Below are 21,698 nucleotides of genomic sequence, written 5' to 3' on the forward strand. Positions count from 1 at the left end.
TATCGTGGCATACACTCAAAATTGCTTGAAAATATGCTTCATTGATTATATGAATTAGTCTAACCTTAAGATGCAGGAAAGTGTGGATTGAGTCGACCTCAAGCTAAGTGGAGTCGATCCTGGCACACCATGCAACCATCTAGCACACCCCTGCAAAAATGGCATAGATGAACAGTAAGTGGAGTCGACCCCATGTATCTTTAAGCCGACCCCAGGTGAACCTTGAGCCGACCCCAGTTTGAAGCCTCAAGAAAACAACTCTCTAGAATTCACTGAGAGGGCCGACCCCAAGATTCCTTGAGCCAACCCCAGCTGGAGCCGACCCCAGGAACACTTGAGTCGACCCCAATGGAGCCGACCCCAACTGAACATGAGTCGACCCCAAGGATGTGTTCAAAACCATGTCTCTGGAATCCTTGAGAGGGTCGACCCCAATGGAACTTGAGTCGACCCCACTGTAGCATGGGTCGACCCCAAGAAAGCTTGAGTCGACCCTAGTGAAAATAGCCGAAGATACAAGGTTCTGTGATTCCTAAGAAGGCCGACCCCACTGTAGCGGGGTTGACCCCAGAGAAAGTTGGGTCGATCCTAGAGAAAGTTGAGTCGACCCCAAGTCTGATGAACAGTAAGTTGAGTCAACCCCAGGAAAGTTTGGGTCGACCCCAGCACGGGCAAGGGCATAACGGCTAGTTCTGCAGAAATGCTTTTTGACCTCCCAACGGCTAGTAACGGATAGTTTTTCAACTCTAACCAATGGAGAGTGACCAATAGAGGTGGGTAAGTATTTAAAGTGACACTATTCATCTGAGGAATCATCTTTTGCCAAGAAATCAAAGTTCATTCAAGAAAAAGCAAGCCCGAGCATCCTTCTTCAAGGTTCTCCATTTAAGTCTCAAAAAGAAGGTGGTTGAGCAATCTGAGTGTGTATTCAACAGCTCCACCAAACCATTGTGAAGTAAAGGAACCTTGGCAAAGAAGAGAAGAGCATCTTCAAAGCGATAACTATTTTCTCATCTCTTCTATTAGTGTAAAATTGTTATATTTGCTCTTCTAGAAGTTTCAAACTCTTTCTTCTTTATTACTTTGTAAGGTTTGTTGGTGAGCCCGTAAAACTAACTGTGAAGGTTTGTTGGTGAGCCTGCAAAACCAACATAGGTTTTTGGTGATCCCGAAAAACCAAAGTGTAAAGATTTTTGAATTGTGAGCCTGAAAAACAATCCAACTGTAATCCGCGGGATTATAGTGAATTCCCAAGAGGACGCTTGGAGAGTGGACGTAGGTGCTTAGGAGAGCACCGAACCACTATACTTCTTGTGTGTTTGTATTGTATGTTGTTCTAACTTTACTACACGCACTCAATTAATATTAACTAAACCACTCACTCATCAATTGATTTAATTCAAGGATTTAAAAAAAAAATAGAAAAACCAATTCACCCCCCGCCTCTTGGCTTGTCACCTTGGGCAACAAGTGGTATCAGAGCTAGGTGCTCTCATAGTATTTATTGATCTCACGATCAAGAGTCAAAGATCATGATAACCCAAGTATAATGTTCTATGAGCGAGAGGCAATCCACAAATAGACCTTCTTTGTTTAATGGCACTAATTACACATATTGGAAAGCTGAGGATATTTATTCAAGATTATGACTTGTGGAATATCATAACTAGAGGACCACACACACCCACAATTAGTATAGAGGGCACAATCATTCCTAAACCAGAAATGGATTGGAATGAGAGTGATAGAAGACTGGCACAATTAAATGCTAAAGCAATTAATGTACTTTACTACTCACTAGATGTAAGTGAATTTAATAGAATATCGACATGCATCTCCGCGAAAGAAATTTGGGATAAACTAAAGATCACACATGAAGGACTAATCAGGTTAAAGAGTCAAAAATAAATATATTAGTACATAGGTATGAATTGTTTAAAATGGAATCCACAGAGTCCATAACTGAAATGTTCACTCGATTCACGGAAATCATAAATGGACTAAAGAGCTTAGGAAAGTCTTATACTAACTCTGAACTAGTGCGAAAAATTCTCAGTTCACTACCAAGAGTCTAGGAGGCCAAGGTAACTGCAATCCAAGAAGCAAAGGACCTCAATACACTACAATTGGAAGAACTTATAGGATCACTCATGACCCATGAGTTGACCATGAAGCAAAACTCAGAAGAGGAGGTCAAGAAAAAGAAGACCATTGCCTTGAAGTCTACGATTCCAAAACAGAAAATTGAATCAGAAGAGTCTGATGATGAGAAGGAATATGATGAAAAAGGAATGGCTATGCTCGCAAGAAAATTCAGAAAATTTATGAGGGAAGAAGAAATTTCATAAAAGAAAGCCCTTCCTCAAAGGTAGCTCGAGAAAGGAAAAGGGAAAGGACAAAGAAAAAGAAAAGAAAATGTCAATTTGCTATGAGTGTAACAAGCCCGGGCATTTCAAGATAGATTGCCCAGAATTGAAATGGATGGCAAGAAAGCTTAAAAAGAGGAACCTCATGGCTGAATGGAGTGAAAGTGAGGAGTCAAGTTCGGAAGAGGAAGATCAACAAGAGACGGCCCAAATCTGCTACATGGCCAACGACGATGAGGTAGATTCTGAACTTGAATGTAATTTTGCAGTAAAAGAGTTACATGATGCATTTTTAGAACTCATGGAAGAATACAAGAAGCTAATCAATAAAAATAAAGTTCTAAAAGATGAAAATCAATCTCTTATCAAAGAAAAGCTGAAACTATCTAATGACTATGAAACATTAAGTAGGAAGTTCACTAATGAAACTAAAAGTCTAATTACTGAAAATTTCAAGCTAAAAGAAGATGCAGAAAAATACAAATCCTTAGTAGACAAGTTTACACTTAGCTCAACTAAATTAAATATGATTCTTGATAGTCAAAAAGCTGTATATGATAAAGCTGGATTAGGATATAAAATAAATAGGAAGCAAAAATACTTAAAGAACATATTTGTGAAAGCCAAAAATGAAAATATAACTTGTCATTGCTGCAATAAAGTAGGACACAAAGCATATGAATGTAATTTTAGAAAGTCCAACTATAACAAATTGAGTAATAAGAGTAAGCTAAACTCCAAAAAAATTTGGGTTCCAAAAAGAACATCAAGTACTAACCCTAAAGGATCCAATATAGTTTGGGTACCTAAAGTACATTCTTGATTTTGATTGCAGGAGTGTCTTACAGCTAATAAGAGGGATAGACGATGGTATCTAGATAGCGACTGTTCAAGACACATGACAGATGACATATAACAATTTGTCACTTTGGAATCTAAGGAGGATGGAGTGGTAACCTATGGAGACAATGGAAAAGAACTTATCATTGGAAAGGGTAAAATTTATATTACTCCATCCACTTTTATAGAAAATGTTTTATTAGTTAATGGTCTGTAACATAACTTACTTAGCATAAGTCAATTTTATGATAAAGGTCTTAAAGTCACATTTGAAGCCTCAGTATGCATAATCACAAATCCTAAAGATAATAGCATTGTACTTATGGGACATAGGCATGGAAACATTTATATGGTATATCTTCATGATTTAGGCAAAAAAAATGGATTATGCTTAATCACTAATGAAGAAAGAAAAAGTGAAACAAGTTGGCTTTGGCACCGTAGACTAGGACATGCTAGTATGGACATAATATCAAAACTAGTCAAAAAGGATTTGATAAAAGATGTGCCAAAATTAATTTTTGAAAAAGACAAAATCTGTGGACCATGCTCATTAGAAAAACAAACAAAATCATCTTTCAAATCAAAGAATGTAGTATCAACCACTAGGCCTTTTGAACTCATATACATGGATCTATTTGGGCCTACTAGAACTGCAAGTCTAGGAGGAAAAAAGTATGGACTAGTTATAGTAGATGATTTTTCAAGATATACATGGGTTTCATTTCTTGCAAATAAGAATGAAGCATTTTCAGTATTCTTGAAATATTATAAAAATATCATAACTGAAAAGAAGCTCACCTTAATTGCAATTCGAAGTGATCATGGAAGTGAATTTGAAAATCAATACTCTGAAGAATTCTGTAATGAAAATGGTATTTCTCATCATGTTTCAGCACCTAGAACGCCTCAACAAAATGGGGTTGTTGAAAGAAAAAATAGAACATTGGCAGAAATGGCACGTATGATGTTATGTGAGTCAAATCTTCAAAAGTACTTTTGGGCTGAAACCATAAATACTGCTTACCATATTTTAAATCGTGTTTTAATATGTCCTATAACAAAGAGAACTCCTTATGAACTTTGGAAGAATAAGAAACCAACTGCCAAATATTTTAAAGTATTTGGGTGTAGATGTTTTATTTTAAACAATGACAAGGAGGATCTAAGTAAATTTGATGCCAAGTCAGATGAAGGTATCTTCTTAGGATACTCTACTTCTAGCAGGGCATACAGAGTATTCAACAAAAGAACTCTTGTAGTTGAAGAGTCAATTAATATTATTTTTGATGAGTCTGATAGTGAGTCTCCTAGGAGAGAAAGTACTTTTGATGATGATGCAGGAATTATTGAGTTTGAAAAATTGAATCTTAATGACGTGCCAAATCAAGAAAAGGAAGATGATCGTGTGCCACCACAATCTCAAGACCTGCCAAAGGAATGGAGGTACACACATGGACACCCTAAAGACTTAATCATCGGTGATCCATCTCAAGGGGTAAGAACTCGATCCTCTTTTAGAAATTTAAATGACTATCTTGCTTTTGTTTCACAAATAAAACCTAAGACTTATGAAGAAGCTGAGAATGACATAAATTGGATTAATGCTATGCAAGAAGAATTAAATTAATGCTATATGAAGCTCTATAGAGGCTTAATTGGATCTTTGCTTTACCTCATTGCTAGTAGGCCAGACATAGTATTTAGTGTGGGAATATGTGCTAGATACCAATCAGATCCTAAGGAGTCACATCTAAGTACTGTCAAAAAAATCCTTAGATATTTGAGAGGAACCACAAACATAGAATTATGGTACTCTAGAGGCTCTTGTCTAGACTTGCTTGCATATTCTGATGCAAATTTTGCTGGATGCAAATTAGATAGGAAGAGCACTAGTGGAACATGTCAATTCTTAGGGAATAACTTAGTATCATGGTTTAGCAAAAAGCAGAATTCAGTAGCATTGTCAACGGCTGAGGCCGAATATATAGCTGCCGGAAGTTGTTGTGCTCAAGTACTATGGCTCAAGCAACAACTAGAAGACTATGGAATCAAACTAGACAACATTCCTATAAAGTGTGATAACACTAGTGCCATTAACCTTACCAAAAATCCGGTTCAGCACTCTAAGGCCAAGCATATTGAAATAAGGTATCATTTCATTAGAGATCATGTGCAAAATGGGAATGTATGTATTGAGCATGTATGTACCAAGAAACAATTAGCTGACATATTCATAAAACCTTTAAGTGAAGATAGATTCTGCATGCTTAGAAGGAAATTAGGCATATGTGATCCCTTTGATTGAAAGCAAATGAAAGGAACAGGTTGTCTCATGATACTCTCCTCCCATTTTGAAAAACCCATGAAACGTTAGTAAAATTATTCATTTATAGACTCCTTACTCATATATCAATATCCCATAAAAATTTAATAAGGATCAAAAAGAAGGAAGAATTAAAAAAAAAAAAAACCTGAACCGGGGCTGACCCGAGCTAGAATGGGGTCGACCCCTCCTTGAGTCGACCCAAGAAAAATCTAGGGTCGACCCAACGACGGGACCCCGTTTTTAAAAAGGGGAACCCGTGAGCCATTTTAGGGCATTCTTTCCCTTTGTCCCCTTCCTAAAACTCTATTTTCCACTCTCCAATCCCTTCCAATCAACTTCAAACAGTGCTAGATTGCTTCCCTAAGCCGTTAAATCAAGACCTAAGGAAGCACTTGGTGAAAATGGGACCCAAGCGAGCCGTTGCTAAAAGATCCGGGAGAGTCTCACGGCCAACCATCGTAGAAGAGCATGCTAGAGAATCTTCTACAGTGCCTCCACAAGGTGAGACACGTGTAGAGCCTCCTCCACCTCCTTCCCCTTCAGTTCAACTTGCTAAATATGCGGAAAGACCGGTAACCACGGGGAGAAGAATCCATTCTGAATTTTTGGATCAAGAAGGGTTTCGGTTGGGTGATTGGATTCGAAAACAAGGATGGGAGTATCTTTGCTCCCTAGATTTAGTGACCTACCCGAGCTTAGTTCGTGAGTTCTATGCCTTTCTAAAAGTCGGTTCAGAAGGACTTGTGTCTGAGGTCCGAGGAGTACGGATTCGTGTTTCAGAAGAAAGCCTAAGTGAGTTGCTTCATCTCCCCTGCGAAGGAGCCACACCAGAAAGACCAGAGAACAAGTTGAGGGATCTACAGATAATTTTTGAGAGAGATGACTTTGATTATTCAGAAAACTTAGTAACTAGCTCTCTATCAGCTGAGATGAGGTTATTGCACAACTTCATAGGTCGGATATTGTTTCCGAAGAGTGGAAGATTTGATCACATATCTGAGCGAGACATGGTAATTATGGAGCATGTCATTCAGGGTAATCCCCTGAATCTTCCAGCTATGATGATCAGGCAGATGCGAGAGGCCATATGCAAATCGAGAGTTTCTTTGCCCTACGGTATGATACTCATCCTAATATTCAAGCAACATGACATATGTGTGGAAGGAGAGATATCCAGGCATCTGCTATTTACCGACACCTACACTGCACGGTCCTTAGTTCGCATGGGTTATGAGAAGGTGGACTATCAGTGGGTGCGTGGAGGTGCAGGGATACATGCACCGGAGGATGATGCACCAGAGATTGGAGACTCTATCCCTGAGCCTGAGATACCTGCGGATCATCCTACAATACCTTCAGAGGCTGAACCTTCGTCATCCACACCTACGGGATGTACAGAGGAGTTTTGGAGTAGGATGACTGAGCTTGTGTCAGCTCAGGTGAGGACCCTCTCTGATGGCATGATGCGCAGGATGGACAGTATGACTGCTGAGATTAGAGGCCTCAGAGACCAGGTGACAGCATTAGAGAGAGAGAGGCTCATGGTCCATCTATGCCCCGAGCAGCTGAGTCAGACGTTTCGGCACAGAATCACCCAGCTCACCGAGGTCCACGACAGACAGTCCCATCAGGCCAGACCTCCCCTCACCACTTATGCTAGGAGGATGAGGACTAGATCACAGCCCTTAGATTCCCCCTAGGCCTAATGATAGCACTACAGGAGTCCATCATGATTAGTGCCTAGGATTTATCTAGTTCTCATATGCATTTTACTTTGTTGATGTACTTTGCACCTTAATTGAAGAACATTGTACTTTTGGCATTAGTATACTACAATGTTTCATTTTGATCAATGAAATTTTGATTTTATCATTTATTGCTTCTACTTATCTATTATACATTCTTTTGATGATAACAAAAAGGGGGAGAAGTAAGAAAAGAAAGAAGTTGCGATATAGGAGGAGAAATAAGTTTGGAAATTAAATAGGATGAGATTATATTCACTTAAGGGGGAGCAATATGTAAATGTAACAATGAAAATTTTCAAAACAAGAAAATCTGAATTTTCAATCAAAATTTCTGAATTTGGCACATACTTCTCATGCTCGATACATAACCTGAAACTCTTACTTTATCTCAAATTTTTGAAGTTTCATCTTTAATAAAATACAAAAGAAAGGGAAAGAAAATTAAAAGTTCAAATTGGCAATATTTGGATGAAAGAGAGGGAGTCTTCACTTTCAAATTTGAAAAGCTGAAATTCAGCAACTTGAGCTCTTTCTAAAATAAAACTTCTAATTTTAATATATGTGTCAATCTGCTCATGCTCAATGTTTTGTAATCATCAAAAAGAGGAAGATTGAGGATGATAGTGTTATTTCGATGATTAACACAACCATTGAGGAAATATCAAATTAATAATACAGTTTAACGTGATACATCACTAATGAATAAGACACCCTCAATACATTCATGATATATTAAGAGAATGAGATCAAGACGTCTTCCAATGATTAACAACGAGATAAAATTTGTAGTAGAAAAGGGATAGAGAACTCTTAATTCTAATTCAGCAAAGTTTCAAATGAAATATACTCTTAAGGGCAAAACAATGATTTTCATTATTAAGGGTATGTAGCTCTATTGTGGCATACACTCAAAATTGCTGGAAAATATGTTTCATTAATTATATGAATTATTCTAACCTTAAGATGCAGGAAAGTGTGGATTGAGTCGACCCCAAGCTAAGTGGAGTCGACCCTGGCACACCATGAAACCATCTGGCATACCCCTGCAAAGATGGCACAGATGAACAGTAAGTAGAGTCGACCCCATGTATCTTTGAGCCGACCCCAAAGAACCTTGAGCCGACCCCAGTTTGAAGCCTCAAGAAAACAACTCACTGGAATTCACTGAGAGGGCCAACCCCAAGATTTCTTGAGCCAACCCCAGCTGGAGCCGACCCCAGGAACACTTGAGTCGACCCCAATGGAGCCGACCCCAACTGAACATGAGTCGACCCCAAGGATATGTGTTCAAAACCATGTCTCTGGAATCCCTGAGAGGGTCGACCCCAATGAAACTTGAGTCGACCCCACTGTAGCATGGGTCGACCCCAAGAAAGCTTGAGTCGACCCCAGTGAAAACAGCCGAAAATACAAAGTTCTGTGGTTCCTGAGAAGGGCGACCCCACTGTAGCAGGGGTCGACCCCAGAGAAAGTTGGGTTGACCCCAAAGGAAGTTGAGTCGACCCCAAGTCTGATGAACAGTAAGTTGAGTCGACCCCAGAAAAGTTTGGATCGACCCCAGCATGGGCAAGGGCATAACAGCTAGTTCTACAGAAGTGCTTTTGACCTTCCAACGTGTTGCCCAGATAGACAACCCAAGAGGGGGGGGTGAATTGGGTTTTAAATTAATTTGGATAATTAAAACGTTATGGATGATTAATTAAAAACTATTGCAAGTTATTTAATTAATGCTAAGTGCTGTGAGTGATGTGAGAGGAAGAAGAGAAGAGACAATCCAATGCAAACACAGAGTTTTATAGTGGTTCGGAGCTACCCCTTGCTCCTACGTCCACTCCCCAAGTCTCTCTTGGGAATTCACTATAACCCCCTTGGATTACAGCCGGTTGTTTTGCAAGCTCACAACCAAACTTGTTGTTTTACGAGCTCACAACGAACTCGGTCGGTTTTCCCAGGCTCACCGACTAGAACCAACCCCGATTGTTTTCCCGGGCTCACAATCAAACCCTTACACACGTTGGTTTTTAACTTGGCTCACCAACCAACCTTAATCCCCTTGATTCAATCCTCCGATTGAATCAAGTAAATACAAGTTATAGAAAGAAAGGAAAATAAGCTTCTCAAAAGCAGATGTAAAACAATATAATCAAAAGAGGAGTTTAGAAGCCCTCAAACGCTTTTAAGCTGAAGTAAAGGAATGGCTTCTTGAACTCCGGTCTCCTCTAGAATGTGTAGTCGACTTGAATGCAGGAGGAGGAGGCTTTAATTGCTGGGAAGATGTAGTTGGTTGCAGTAAATGCTGATCTTCCCCTTTTTCGTTGAAGAGCACGTTGCAGAGCTTGAAAGCTTGAATGCTTGGAGTGGAATGGTTGTTCTTTTTCTTGCTACAGTCTTCTGTGGCTATTTAAGCCAACCCCCACGGAAACTAGCCGTTACACTGCTTTTTCTGCCCGTTCTGCACACTCTGCGCAGCCTGACAATATGACCGTTGGTGGGTTGGAGTCGACTCGCGCGATCAGGAGTCGACTCGGCTGTAGCGGGAGTCGACTCAAGCTTTTCCGGAGTCGACTCGGCAACTGTTCCAAATTTGAATTAAAGTTGCCGTCACGACTGGGAGTCGACTCGTCTTGACCCGGAGTCGACTCGCCAACTTCTGGAGCTGACCTGGCAATTTTGGAGTCGGCTCATCCACTGAAGTCCGTGGATCCAATTTTGAATTTTGTCCACTCGAGTCGACTCGACTGTCCTTGGAGTCGACTCGAATCTCAGAGCCCGAACTCCCGATTCTCTGTCTTTTGGCTCATCCAGTCTTGGAGTCGACTCGAACTTCCTTGGAGTCGACTCGGCTCTCAGTTTCCGAAAGTTGGTCTTCTGCCTTTTGACGTGAAGCTTGTCTTGGAGTCGACTCGAGCTATCTGGGAGTCGGCTCGAATCTCAGAGGCAGTAACATGGTTTTCTGTCTGTCGATGGTCGCACAGTCTCGGAGTCGACTCGCGTATTGCGGGAGTCGACTCGAATCTCAGAGTCCATAAAATGCTCTCTGACCTTTTCTTTGTGTACCGCTGAGAGTCGACTCTTGCTTTCTCTGGAGTCGACTTGCCAACCATCGGAGTCGACTCGCGTTCCACTGGAGTCGACTCGAATCTCAGACTCGAAAACTGCTCTCTGACTTTTCTTTGTGTACCTCTTGGAGTCGACTCTTACTACCCTGGAGTCGACTCGTTGAACATTGGAGTCGACTCGCGCACTTCAGGAGTCGACTCGTTGACAGGTTCTGAGATGAGGCTTTCTGTTCTTCTTTCTGTTCTTAGTCGGAGTCGACTCGTACTAGTCTGGAGTCGACTCGAGCTCGTGCCAGTGAACTTGATACGCTTGGAGTCGACTCGTGATACTCGGGAGTCGACTCGAGTCTCAGACTTTGGTTCAGCAGACTTCTTAACTTATCCAAAATACTATGAACCAAATCTAGAGACACTTGGACAGGATTTTCACTGAAACACTCAATTGAATTCATTAGTAATCACAAGATATACTCAAATGCTTTGAGCTCATCAAAATCAAATGGGGTTTTAATCAATCACTCCACACAACGGCTAGTAACGGATAGTTTTTCAAATCTAACTAATGGAGAGTGACCAATAGAGGTGGGCAAGTATTTAAAGTGACACTATTCATCAGAGGAATCATCTTTTGCCAAGAAATCAAAGTTCATTCAAGAAAAAGCAAGCCCTAGCATCCTTCTTCAAGGTTCTCCATTTAAGTCTCAAAAAGGAGGTGGTTGAGCAATCTGAGTGTGCATTCAACAGCTCCACCAAACTATTGTGAAGTGAAGGAACCTTGGCAAAGAAGAGAAAAGCATCCTCAAAGCAATAACTATTTTCTCATCTCTTCTATTAGTGTAAAATTGTTATATTTGCTCTTTTAGGAGTTTCAAACTCTTTCTTCTTTATTACTTTGTAAGGTTTGTTGGTGAGCCCGTAAAACCAACAGTGAAGGTTTCTTGGTGAGCCCGCAAGACCAACATAGGTTTTTGGTGATCCCGAAAAACCAAAGTGTAAAGGTTTTTAGATTGTGAGCCCGAAAAACAATCCAACTATAATCCATGGGATTATAGTGAATTTCCAAGGGGACGCTTGGGGAGTGGATGTAGGTGCTTAGGAGAGCACCGAACCACTATACTTCTTGTGTGTTTGTATTGTGTGTTGTTCTAACTTCACTACACGCATTTAATTAATATTAACTAAACCACTCACTCATCAATTGATTTAATTCAAGGATTGAAAAAATTTAGAAAAACCAATTCACCCCCCCCCCCTCTTGGCTTGTCACCTTGGGCAACACTAATGCTACTTCTAGACCTCTTTGATATACATTGATCCACCGGTTGTAATTGTCGGTATGAAAACTGTATAATGAGCCTATGAAATTTGTTAGTTGATTTATGTGATAAGTGTGCATATTTCTAACTTCAACATGCATACAAAACCATGACTGGAGTAGTTTAACTCGATAATGCCACCTTTTTGCTCTAAGCTTGCAGATAATGTCAACTCTAAGTTACCACACTAAATTGCCCACCACTAGTTGTAGGGTTTTTGATGGTTCTATGATCTCTATCCATGTAGAATGATACCTTTCAGGCATCACTCTCCCAATAACCCTAAGTATGTCCTCCTTGGATGCATTTTTTGAAACAAGTAATTGTTCTAGTTATGATTTCTCTACTCGGCATCTGTGTATTCTTGACGTGCCACATTTTTTGAAGTTAGTAATTAACTATTTGAAGCCATCACCCAGAAACCCCTTGCACTTAATCTACAATTTTAATAACTTACAATTCCCTTATGGAGCCTTCTGCTGTTCTTGTACCATCTCATAAGTAGCTTCTGTCTTTTCATTCTTTTATTCCACCACTTCTTTCTTCACTATGTCTGAAGAAGTCTTATTTAAGTTTATGTTTGTCATCAAAGGACAAGCCCTCAAGTCCTTCTGGACATTGGATATCCCTTATGAAGGATCCCCCTTTGAATGCTCAATTTCATGCATTCCACAACTGACTCTCTTATCCTTGGGAAAAGACAGCTTTGCTCTCTTATTCTCAAACCCATGTATCGCAAATCTGACCGTCAAAATTTTGTGATATCACAATCTTTATGGAGGATTGTTGTATGTTGCATAATTCATAAATAAGATAAACAAGTAGAGAAACAATCATTAGGCTTAAAGATTACAAATATAAATTTTGCTTTTCAACAATGATATGCCATAAGGGTCATCATCACATCTTGCACACGATGATGCGTAAAAAAATGACATTAATTTGAAATTCCACTCTAAATCTAAATAAAGGCTCTTTAATACAAATTAAATGTAAAGATTCATAGTGCATAAGCCGTTTCTTTCTATTCGAAACAAATATTTTACTTATTTATGACTCCTAAAAATTTGTATATACCATCACCAATATGATATTTACAATACAAGATCTTGGAAAATTTGATTGGAAAAAAAAAGGCTTTGTCCTCCAAAAATTACTATCTGCTTATATATCCCTAAATCATCCTATTATCACATCAATAGCCCTCCAATTAGATTTTTGGCTATGTTAACAAACAATTATTTTAACCATAATATGACTTTATTACCACCAAACGAATATATGCAAAAAATAGCTCTTCATAGTACAAATCGAATATTGAATTTTTCAGATGTATAGTGCAAAACAGTAACAGTGTCCTTTCACCCTTCGAATGGTCATGAACACCATAGTCAGAAATCTAACAGGTGGGGCAACTTTGCAAAACTAGGATGATCTGAGGGGTACATATGTAAATAATGATTCCGGAGGGTAAATATGAAATTAGCCATGCAAAAATGCCAGAAAAGGAAAAGAAAAAATTGCATTATATGTAGTCAGTGCACTCAAAAGACATAGGCTCAGAATAGAGCTCCAAACCTTTACTGATGGTGTAAGTAATCTATAAGCTGAAGCAATTGAAGTTGCAGGCATGTGAGAATCTTCAGAGGCTTCTTCACTATCATCATAATCCTGGTCTCCATCTTCATTTTGTTTGTTCTCTGAACTTAAGAGCAAAGGGCGCACAAGGCCACTTTCTAGTTCATCATTTTCTTCATGTCCTGCTGCTGAGAAGAAAAAAAGAAGCCCACTCAGTAAGCATCTCATAATATCTTTTCATGCAGTTTTTGAATTGCTAAATAGAATAGCTAGTTCAATCCAACAACTTGAAAACTGACATCGTCAACCAATAAATCTGACTCTTTCTTTATTAAGCAATGAGTTAGTAAAATCAAAATAAAATTTCCATATGATGCAGATGGCCTAAAAAATATGATTTGCCATCTAAAAGGCTACTAATAAAATCCACTGCACATCAACCATTTGATGAGATTACTCATAATATCCCTCATCCATTTGTGGGTACAAGGTTTGAATACATCATGCCATGTTCTTGATTTTGATAGGTTACATGCATAATATACAGAGATGGGGTATGAGCCTCAAACGTATAAACACCAACCAAAAAGCTAAAGTAAGTACTGATAGTGATGCACATTTAAGGCCAAAAAAGTTCCACACTCCACTGCAAAAGAATGAAAAGTGTGCAATGCCACTGGCATTTACGTATTCACATATACGTGCATGTATGTGTATATGAGTGTGTGTATGCATACTCATAAATGTCCATGAATATGTTTTAAGTAAGGATGATCAAATATAATATACCAGCATCACTATTCTGCGGGACATCATTAACTTTGGTGCCATGAACTGGCTCTCTGAATGAACTCCACAACCAGATTGAATATATAAGCCAAGTAAATGCCATTACCCAACCAGGTAAAGTGTCTTGATTAATTGTTATAGCATAAAATTTGAAATTAGTTTGGAGCAAGCCTGCCAGAGCAGGACCACAAGCCATTCCTAGAGCACTCGCACTAACAAAACCTGCAGAAGCTTTCATCCGGATTTTAAGAGGAACACAATCACTGATATAGCGACGATTAACAGCCCTTGCAGAGCCCATCCTGCATTTGAGATAAAATCCATCTCAGAAATACATATAGAGAAATTAAATTCCAAAATAATGAAATAAAAAGAGTGCTCAACTGTGATCAATAATTGCATATGAACATTATTATCAGAAAATAAATAAAATAAAGAAACTTCACATAAAAAAGTGGACATGTATTATTTTCCAGAGTATATTCAACTGTCGATCATTACCCCATGTAAGTTCTGTAATTAACTGGAAAGATCTACAAAACCTTTATTGCATTGGTGAGTGGTGACCCAAAAAAGCAACTAATCATGAGAGTTTAAGACCAAGTTTTTTCCAAGAAATCTTCAGATTACCATGCTTAAATGTTAGATCTTGCCTGCTACAGAATATAACTTTTTTGTACATGAGGTATTATTATAGCCTTCTTCCAGTAAGGGTAAGATAACTATCATAAGAGAATAAAGATTGTTTATTAGCAACGCTGGTCATTCAAAACAACATTGAAAAATAAGAATAGGGGGAAAGAACTATAGGGAGATGATTAGCTTCCTAAGAAAAATAAGCAACTCAGAAATTCAAAAAAAGTGAGCTGAGAGCCACAAGAATTAAGACATGAGAATGAATTCACATGGACAAAGATAGGTCTTGATGAACAACGTATTAACACAGACAAGCCTAAAATGAAGTTACTCCACTTACAATTCCATCCTAGAATTTCATTTCATAATGGTTTTTGTATTTATATGAGATGTCACACAATCCATAAATATTTATCAGTTAACAAATAAAAGGGTGAAGTCTCGCTCTGTTGAATTAGCTGTTTGACTCTTAAATTTATGGTTTAGTATATTATCATGGTGTTAAATCATCATCCTAACATGAATCAAGTTATTGTCTGAAGAATCAAGCTAAGTATGAATTATGCCCTTCTCTACAGCAAATTATATCAAGTCTTCAGCCTTGTTCAATTTCACTTTTATTTTTCTTGTTCTAAATGAGTTGTGTATTAGTTTCTCAAACATGATATAAGTAACAGAACATTAAAGCAAAAATAATGTTCAAAGTGACATAACCAAGTGTCAGCAAGCTGTACAATATCATACATTCATATGTATCTTGCACTATGTTATCATGCTTCGGAGAAAACAGACATGTAAAATCATCAAAGATTCAAAGCAATATGTGTAGACTTTAGACTATTTTACTTCCTCCTTTTCTAAGAACTTCATTATTTCACAAAAGGCATTAGGCTCATTTAAATGTAAGAACAACCGGAGTGATCTCAAGCATACTTGGGGTCCTAATAAACATTATTTAGATAGTAGCATACCTAGCTGGCAAGTTTACTCACAACTGACATAACCAATTTCAATTCAACTCAGTACTTTACATAACAATAAAAATAGGATCACTTAATTTTACCAACACATGTAAGATGAATTGAAAACAAGAAGCCAATACACATCAATAATTGTATCGTCAAACAATACAAAATCAGCAAATGCCTTGTGTCTCCCATAACAACTGAATCTTATACATGTGGAGCATATGTGGAACATAAGTTGATCCTGCTTTTGGAATTTGGGACACTCCCAAAGCTTCTCCATGTCTAGCTCTATTCTGGTCTCAATTACATGTCACAATATACTGGTTTTATTACCACTATGTTGACTTCAAGAATTTTTAGCAATGAGAACCATATAAAGGCCCTTCACGTTGTCTCCCGCCCCCCACCCCCCCCCCCCACAAAAAAAAAAGAAAATGAAGAAGGCATAATATCTCTATTTGTTCTATAAAATTGAAGTATACCAGGTGATAGGAAGTAGTATAACTGATCAATAATATGACTCAAAATAGCATTTACTTTTTGTACACTAATGGTGTTAAACTGTAACACAATGTGAGTTGCGAGTAATCTGCATATGAGAAGATAACCAACAAAATATGGCCCTAATAGATACAATAGGTCTATACAATTACCTTATGCCCAACAAAAGTATATATCAGACAATTTGATAAGGCACGCAACCAAAGTATGCCATACCGTACTAAACAGGGCGGTATGAGACATACCGTACCGTACTGGTTCGGTAGTAGTACAGGGTATGGGGGCATACTAACACTCGGTACGCTGAACTGGCCCCTATATCGGACATACCGACATAATGACAAGATGGCACCGGTATGGGGCCCGGTACTGATATGACGTACCTTGCATGCAACAACACTTTAAACCTTGGTTCTACACCATCTGATATTTTGATGAAACTATATTAGCCTCCAACTGAAGAATGCTGCTATCCACTATAATGATTCAACAAGAAAGGCCGAGAAGGAAATGGGGAGGGGAGGGATACAAGGAGTCTATGTTGTTGCATTACAACATAAAAAGTATTCCTGCACCAGGCTCTTGTTCATGTATAACTTCAGATAATTTCACATGTATGTTACAAGGTGCAGGATCATCTTGGCTTTGAAGTGTGGACATTTCATGCAAGAAATGGAACATACTCATATTGAAGCCTTATTAAAGATTAACATAATACTGCACGATGGATCATCTTGGCTTTGCACAAAATCGGATTAGCAGAATACTCATTAAAGATAAGATCATAGAGAACATAGTCATATAGCTATTGAACTAAAGACCCAGATAAATCAAGCTAACATTAAAAACACTCAGATGATAGAATTTCCATTACTTTCACAGGAAAAGAAGGAAACCACTTACCCACATAACAAACGACCAATAAGAAGAACTGCTATAGAGTTAAGATCATAAGCCAATGCATATAAAGTATTGCCCAAAAGAAGCACAATACTGCTAAATATTAGTGGCCTGAAATATGATTTATTTGACCATGCACTAAAATACACTGAAGAAAACAATTGTGCAACAGCCATTGACCCAATAATAACACCACAAACTGTGGCAGCGGCTCCCAGGCTCAATGAGTAGTCATCTGCTGTTGGAACAATGATGTATGTGTTGACCATGTAAAGGAAGGTGTTTGCCAAGTTTAACAGAAGAGACATAAAATGATATCTTTGGTCATCAATTTCATCCTCTGCTGAACTGGGTATATCTTCTTGGATAATAAGTGCATGTTGTCCCAAAAATTGAAGGAAGTTCGTTGAACGTGTCAGCTTATCTACTGATGCTTGTATCAGGTCAACAATAGGGTCCTGCACTAGATGCAGAGAAATACAGGTAATGTAGATAAAAGTAAAAGTTCTTCAATAAAAACGTTCACACAAGAAACAGTTATCTTCTATGAGTCCATGAACAATGCATAAACTATAAACTATAAAGTGTTAATAAACCTTTGGAACATCAGATGGCTGATCATAAATGGATAAGTAGCTTCCTTGACGGTCTTGAAAATCTGCAAGGTTGCGTGACAATGCTCCTACAACAGCCCCTATGCCCTACTTAGACAACAACATCTTCGTAAGATGGTGCTTCATGGGAAAGATAGCCCATCTAATTATTTTACATAGGAGAGCAAATACTACAATTCTAACGCAACTTGGAGCAGTACTTGAAAAAAAGGAAATGGATAATGCAGGAGGGCCTAGTTATCTTCACTACTGTAACATTTGTGATAGTACATTTTGGTTAGATACGTTACCACGTGCTTGAAGACTTGCTGTAGCTGAGAATAAGGATGATTTGATCTAGTAGTTAAATAATAATCCGTGAATCTATAGCCAAAGCGTTTATCAAATTTCTTCAATATTTTACGAATGCCAGTAGCGTTCAGATCAACAAATCTAAGAAGCCTTAAAAGATCATGCCCAACTGCCCTATAAGCTTCTCGCAGTTCAGACATCTGAGATATGTTCGGCTGCTCCAGAAGGAATTTGCGCTGCTCACCCAATTTTTCAATCCTGCTTGCAAGAATTCCTTGTTGTTCCAACATAAAAAGGACAATCTTTTCAATCTAGATTGAAACAAAAACAATGATGAACCATAAGAAAACAACTGCAGCAAGTAGCTTTTATTCTGAAACATGAAAATTGAAATTCCAGCCAAGTAAAAAGAAATCATATTATACCATAATCTAGTATTAATCAAAACTGGAGCACTCGAACAAGCAGTTTTAGTTCTCAAATTTGTAGGACACCATGTATAATGAAGATTTAATAACAAAAAGAAGAAACACGCTAATTGCTGTGTGAGAGTAAATGTCAATAAAGATGCAGAAGGGGTATTTCAATTTGATGCAAGGAAGGATGTGACCATCTCTTACATAGGCATGCAATGATATGCACCTCCCAGTATGCTAAGGAAGAAAATTATGATTTTATAAGACATGGAAAATAATTGTTCTCCAACTTTGGGCAATAATAATGTAACTAGAACACTCAACTGGTACCTTTTTATATAGTGTATATTTATTATGTATCTACATGTGCATATACATGCTTATGAATGTATTTTTACATGGTTCATGTATGTATTTGTATTGACAGACTTGTATTGCTAGAAAGGGAAACAAGACTAAAGTACTAGGAAGCAAACCTCATGAAGATCGCAAGAAATATATACCCCCAAAAAAGAAGCTAAAAACAACTATCAGGATAATTTTGAAACGCACCCTCGGTTTGTGATAGAATAAATCAACATAAACAAAGAGCCATTCAATAAATATTTTGAAATTTTAAGCACCATTGTAGCATCTTTCATTTGTATTTTAGGTCCTATTTCATTATTTCAATTCAAACTGTTCAATTATACTGCAAAGGCAGCATCTTTACAAACAGACCTCCATTCAATAGGTGAAACTTCAAAAGGTCCACAAGAAAAGTGAGAGTTAACGAAGAAGGCCATCCAAAAAGCATGACAGCGGGGGAAGTTAAGGAATGTGGCAAAACATATTCACTAAAAAAGTCTGGTTATCCATTACCTATTAATGTAAAAGGAATAATTTAAATATCCAATGTATTTTCCTTTGTTTTAAAATTTGCAATATCACTTTCTCTCTCTCTCGATCTTTCTCATGCATGCACCCTCCCCCTCCCTCCCTCCCTCGCCCCCTCTTAACATTTATATCCAAATTATACCTTGTGGTGTAAATATTGTAAGGTCAAGATAATATAAATTCAATAGTAAGACCAAAGTTCAAAAAATCGAGGTAAAGTGATATACCAACATAGAGTGGGTGCAGCATGTGCATACTGAGAATCGTGCCAATTGATGGGTATGCATGGATATGGCTGAACACCCTTGGTACAGTCTTTTCTGGGTTATTCAGATCTATGTAATTTTTGGATACAAGTCTTAATGTTCAACCCAAAACATAAAAAAAAAAAAAACCTTGATTTGGATCCAAATTGTTTTTATGCATGAATCTCAGAGCAAACAATATTTAGTCCTCATTTGACAAAATACCCCATGATTTTTTTCTATTAAACATGAAATTCCACCTAGATTTTGAAGAAATAAGGAAAAAGAGCGAGAGAAATTTTACCAAGCTAGAATGATTTTATAACGTTAAAAAACAAAAATCAAGTTTTAATCCTACAGATCAATCTCCCTAGGCAGCATAGTTCACCATACCGGTCCGAACAGGGTTGTACAAGGCATACCATATCGGTGGCATACCGACACTCGATGCGCCAAAAAGATTCCGTACCATACTGTACCGACACAGTGCTGGTGTGGTACCGGTACGGGGTTCATTACTAAGACCGCGAATCTTGCTAGAAAGTATTCCTTATCGCTTCATTTTGAGCTCCAAATAGTGGGGAACAATTGCAAAAGGAGCCTCTTAGTTATCCCAAGAGGTACCTCCTAACACAACTCAATTTAGGATTGGTTTGGGCTTGGTTTGGGACAAAGTGACCTCAATCTGCACCAAATCGCTAGGTCCGGGTCTGTTTCAGTGGTTTGGGTGGTATTTGTCTAAATACATATCCCTTTTGTATTGCCAAGGGTTCCATAAAATGCACATCAATGGCCACATGCCATACAAACCAATATTTCAAACTTTGCTTAAGATTGAATTGAATGATGGACTATAAAATACATCATGTACCTCCTAACTATTGCTAGTATATCATCATGTGCTTACACCCATAATTTCATGCATAGTGTTACCAAGACACTTGACATGAGGACCAAGTGTCTAAATGTCCTCAAGTGTCAGACATGGCAGCCTCCAACAACCTTGGCACGGGGAGGTAGCATATACATGTGCGCATGTCTTTTGATGCTTATTCAAAAAAGCAAGAAACTTAGAATTATAGGAGCTATTTAAAGAGCAAGTTAATGGAATAGCCATACGTCTGCAAGTTGTTTAATTTATTTGACGAACCATGATATACTTATATTTAGATTATAGTGATATTTGCTTAAGGTGTCCATATAATCTCAATAACTTTATATTAAACATATAAGGACACTTAGCTTGAAGTGTCCAGAAGAATGTAAGGACACTTCACTTAATGCGTTCCAAAAAAAAACCTTAAGGATACTTCATTGAAAGTATCCAAAACAGAAAACTAACAGGCGACTTCATTGAAAGTACGCTATATGATGCTCCAAAAAAGTGCCAAGTATTTGACACTTTCTGCTGACATCAGCATGGCACTTCGAAGTGAAGTGTCAAGCCATGCCACGTCATGTCCTACCATGTCCAAGCGTCCAAAATTATGGACACTTCCCGATAGCTTAAAAATGAAGTTTCTAGATAACATTGTTCATGATGCACTCTAAAAATCATAGTGGCCAACAATTAATCATGCGATAAACAAGAAATGCCTGCAACTTTCATGCTCATTATATGATGCGACGCATTATGTAGCAGCAATCATCAACCACCATTAACTATCGACTATCAAGTACGACATTGACCACACAAAGTAGGGAGCAATCATATCATTTAATGCATTTATGTGTTTTTAATGTCGCATGATGTGCCATTGCTCATGTACCAATCATCTATCATTTTATGTGATACACCTTTTAGATCATTGAAACCCACTTCTTTATCAATCGAAGTCTATAATACCATCAATTTACTCAATAAATCACAATATACACATTATTACCAAAGTATGTAACAGATCATATAATTGTCATCATAGCAGGTTATCAAGATTGTATAACATAACCAGCGTATTTTCAGTGCTCACCATGCACTTGATGACCATAACACACCATGTACCATCTTGCTCTGTACTAATCATATATCAATAGAGCACCACTTTGTGATGTGGCAACCAGTTTATTCATATATTATATGATTCATTAATACTATTTCACAATATAATTATTCAATTGTGTGGCTTGTTAATCATCTCATCAGTTGTATAGTTAGTATGGTGTGTTGAAGCAATTAATTCCTGGTCAGCTATACAGCAAGCATGGAAGGTTCTATAATCCATATTA

General features: G+C 38.0%; 1 protein-coding gene across 1 annotated transcript in view; it reads right to left on the bottom strand.

Annotated features, from left to right (window-relative positions):
* Positions 1-21,698, bottom strand: part of LOC103723345 (SPX domain-containing membrane protein OsI_21475-like) — a 57,277-nt gene that overhangs the window by 17,303 nt on the left and 18,276 nt on the right. The window contains 5 exon segments of the mRNA XM_008814236.3: positions 13,237-13,424; positions 14,026-14,327; positions 17,034-17,488; positions 17,627-17,731; positions 17,935-18,246. Of these exon segments, the coding sequence (XP_008812458.2) occupies positions 13,237-13,424; positions 14,026-14,327; positions 17,034-17,488; positions 17,627-17,731; positions 17,935-18,246 (1,362 nt within the window).

This window comes from Phoenix dactylifera, unplaced genomic scaffold (assembly GCF_009389715.1).
Source record: "Phoenix dactylifera cultivar Barhee BC4 unplaced genomic scaffold, palm_55x_up_171113_PBpolish2nd_filt_p 000312F, whole genome shotgun sequence".
Classification (NCBI taxonomy): Eukaryota; Viridiplantae; Streptophyta; class Magnoliopsida; order Arecales; family Arecaceae; genus Phoenix; species Phoenix dactylifera.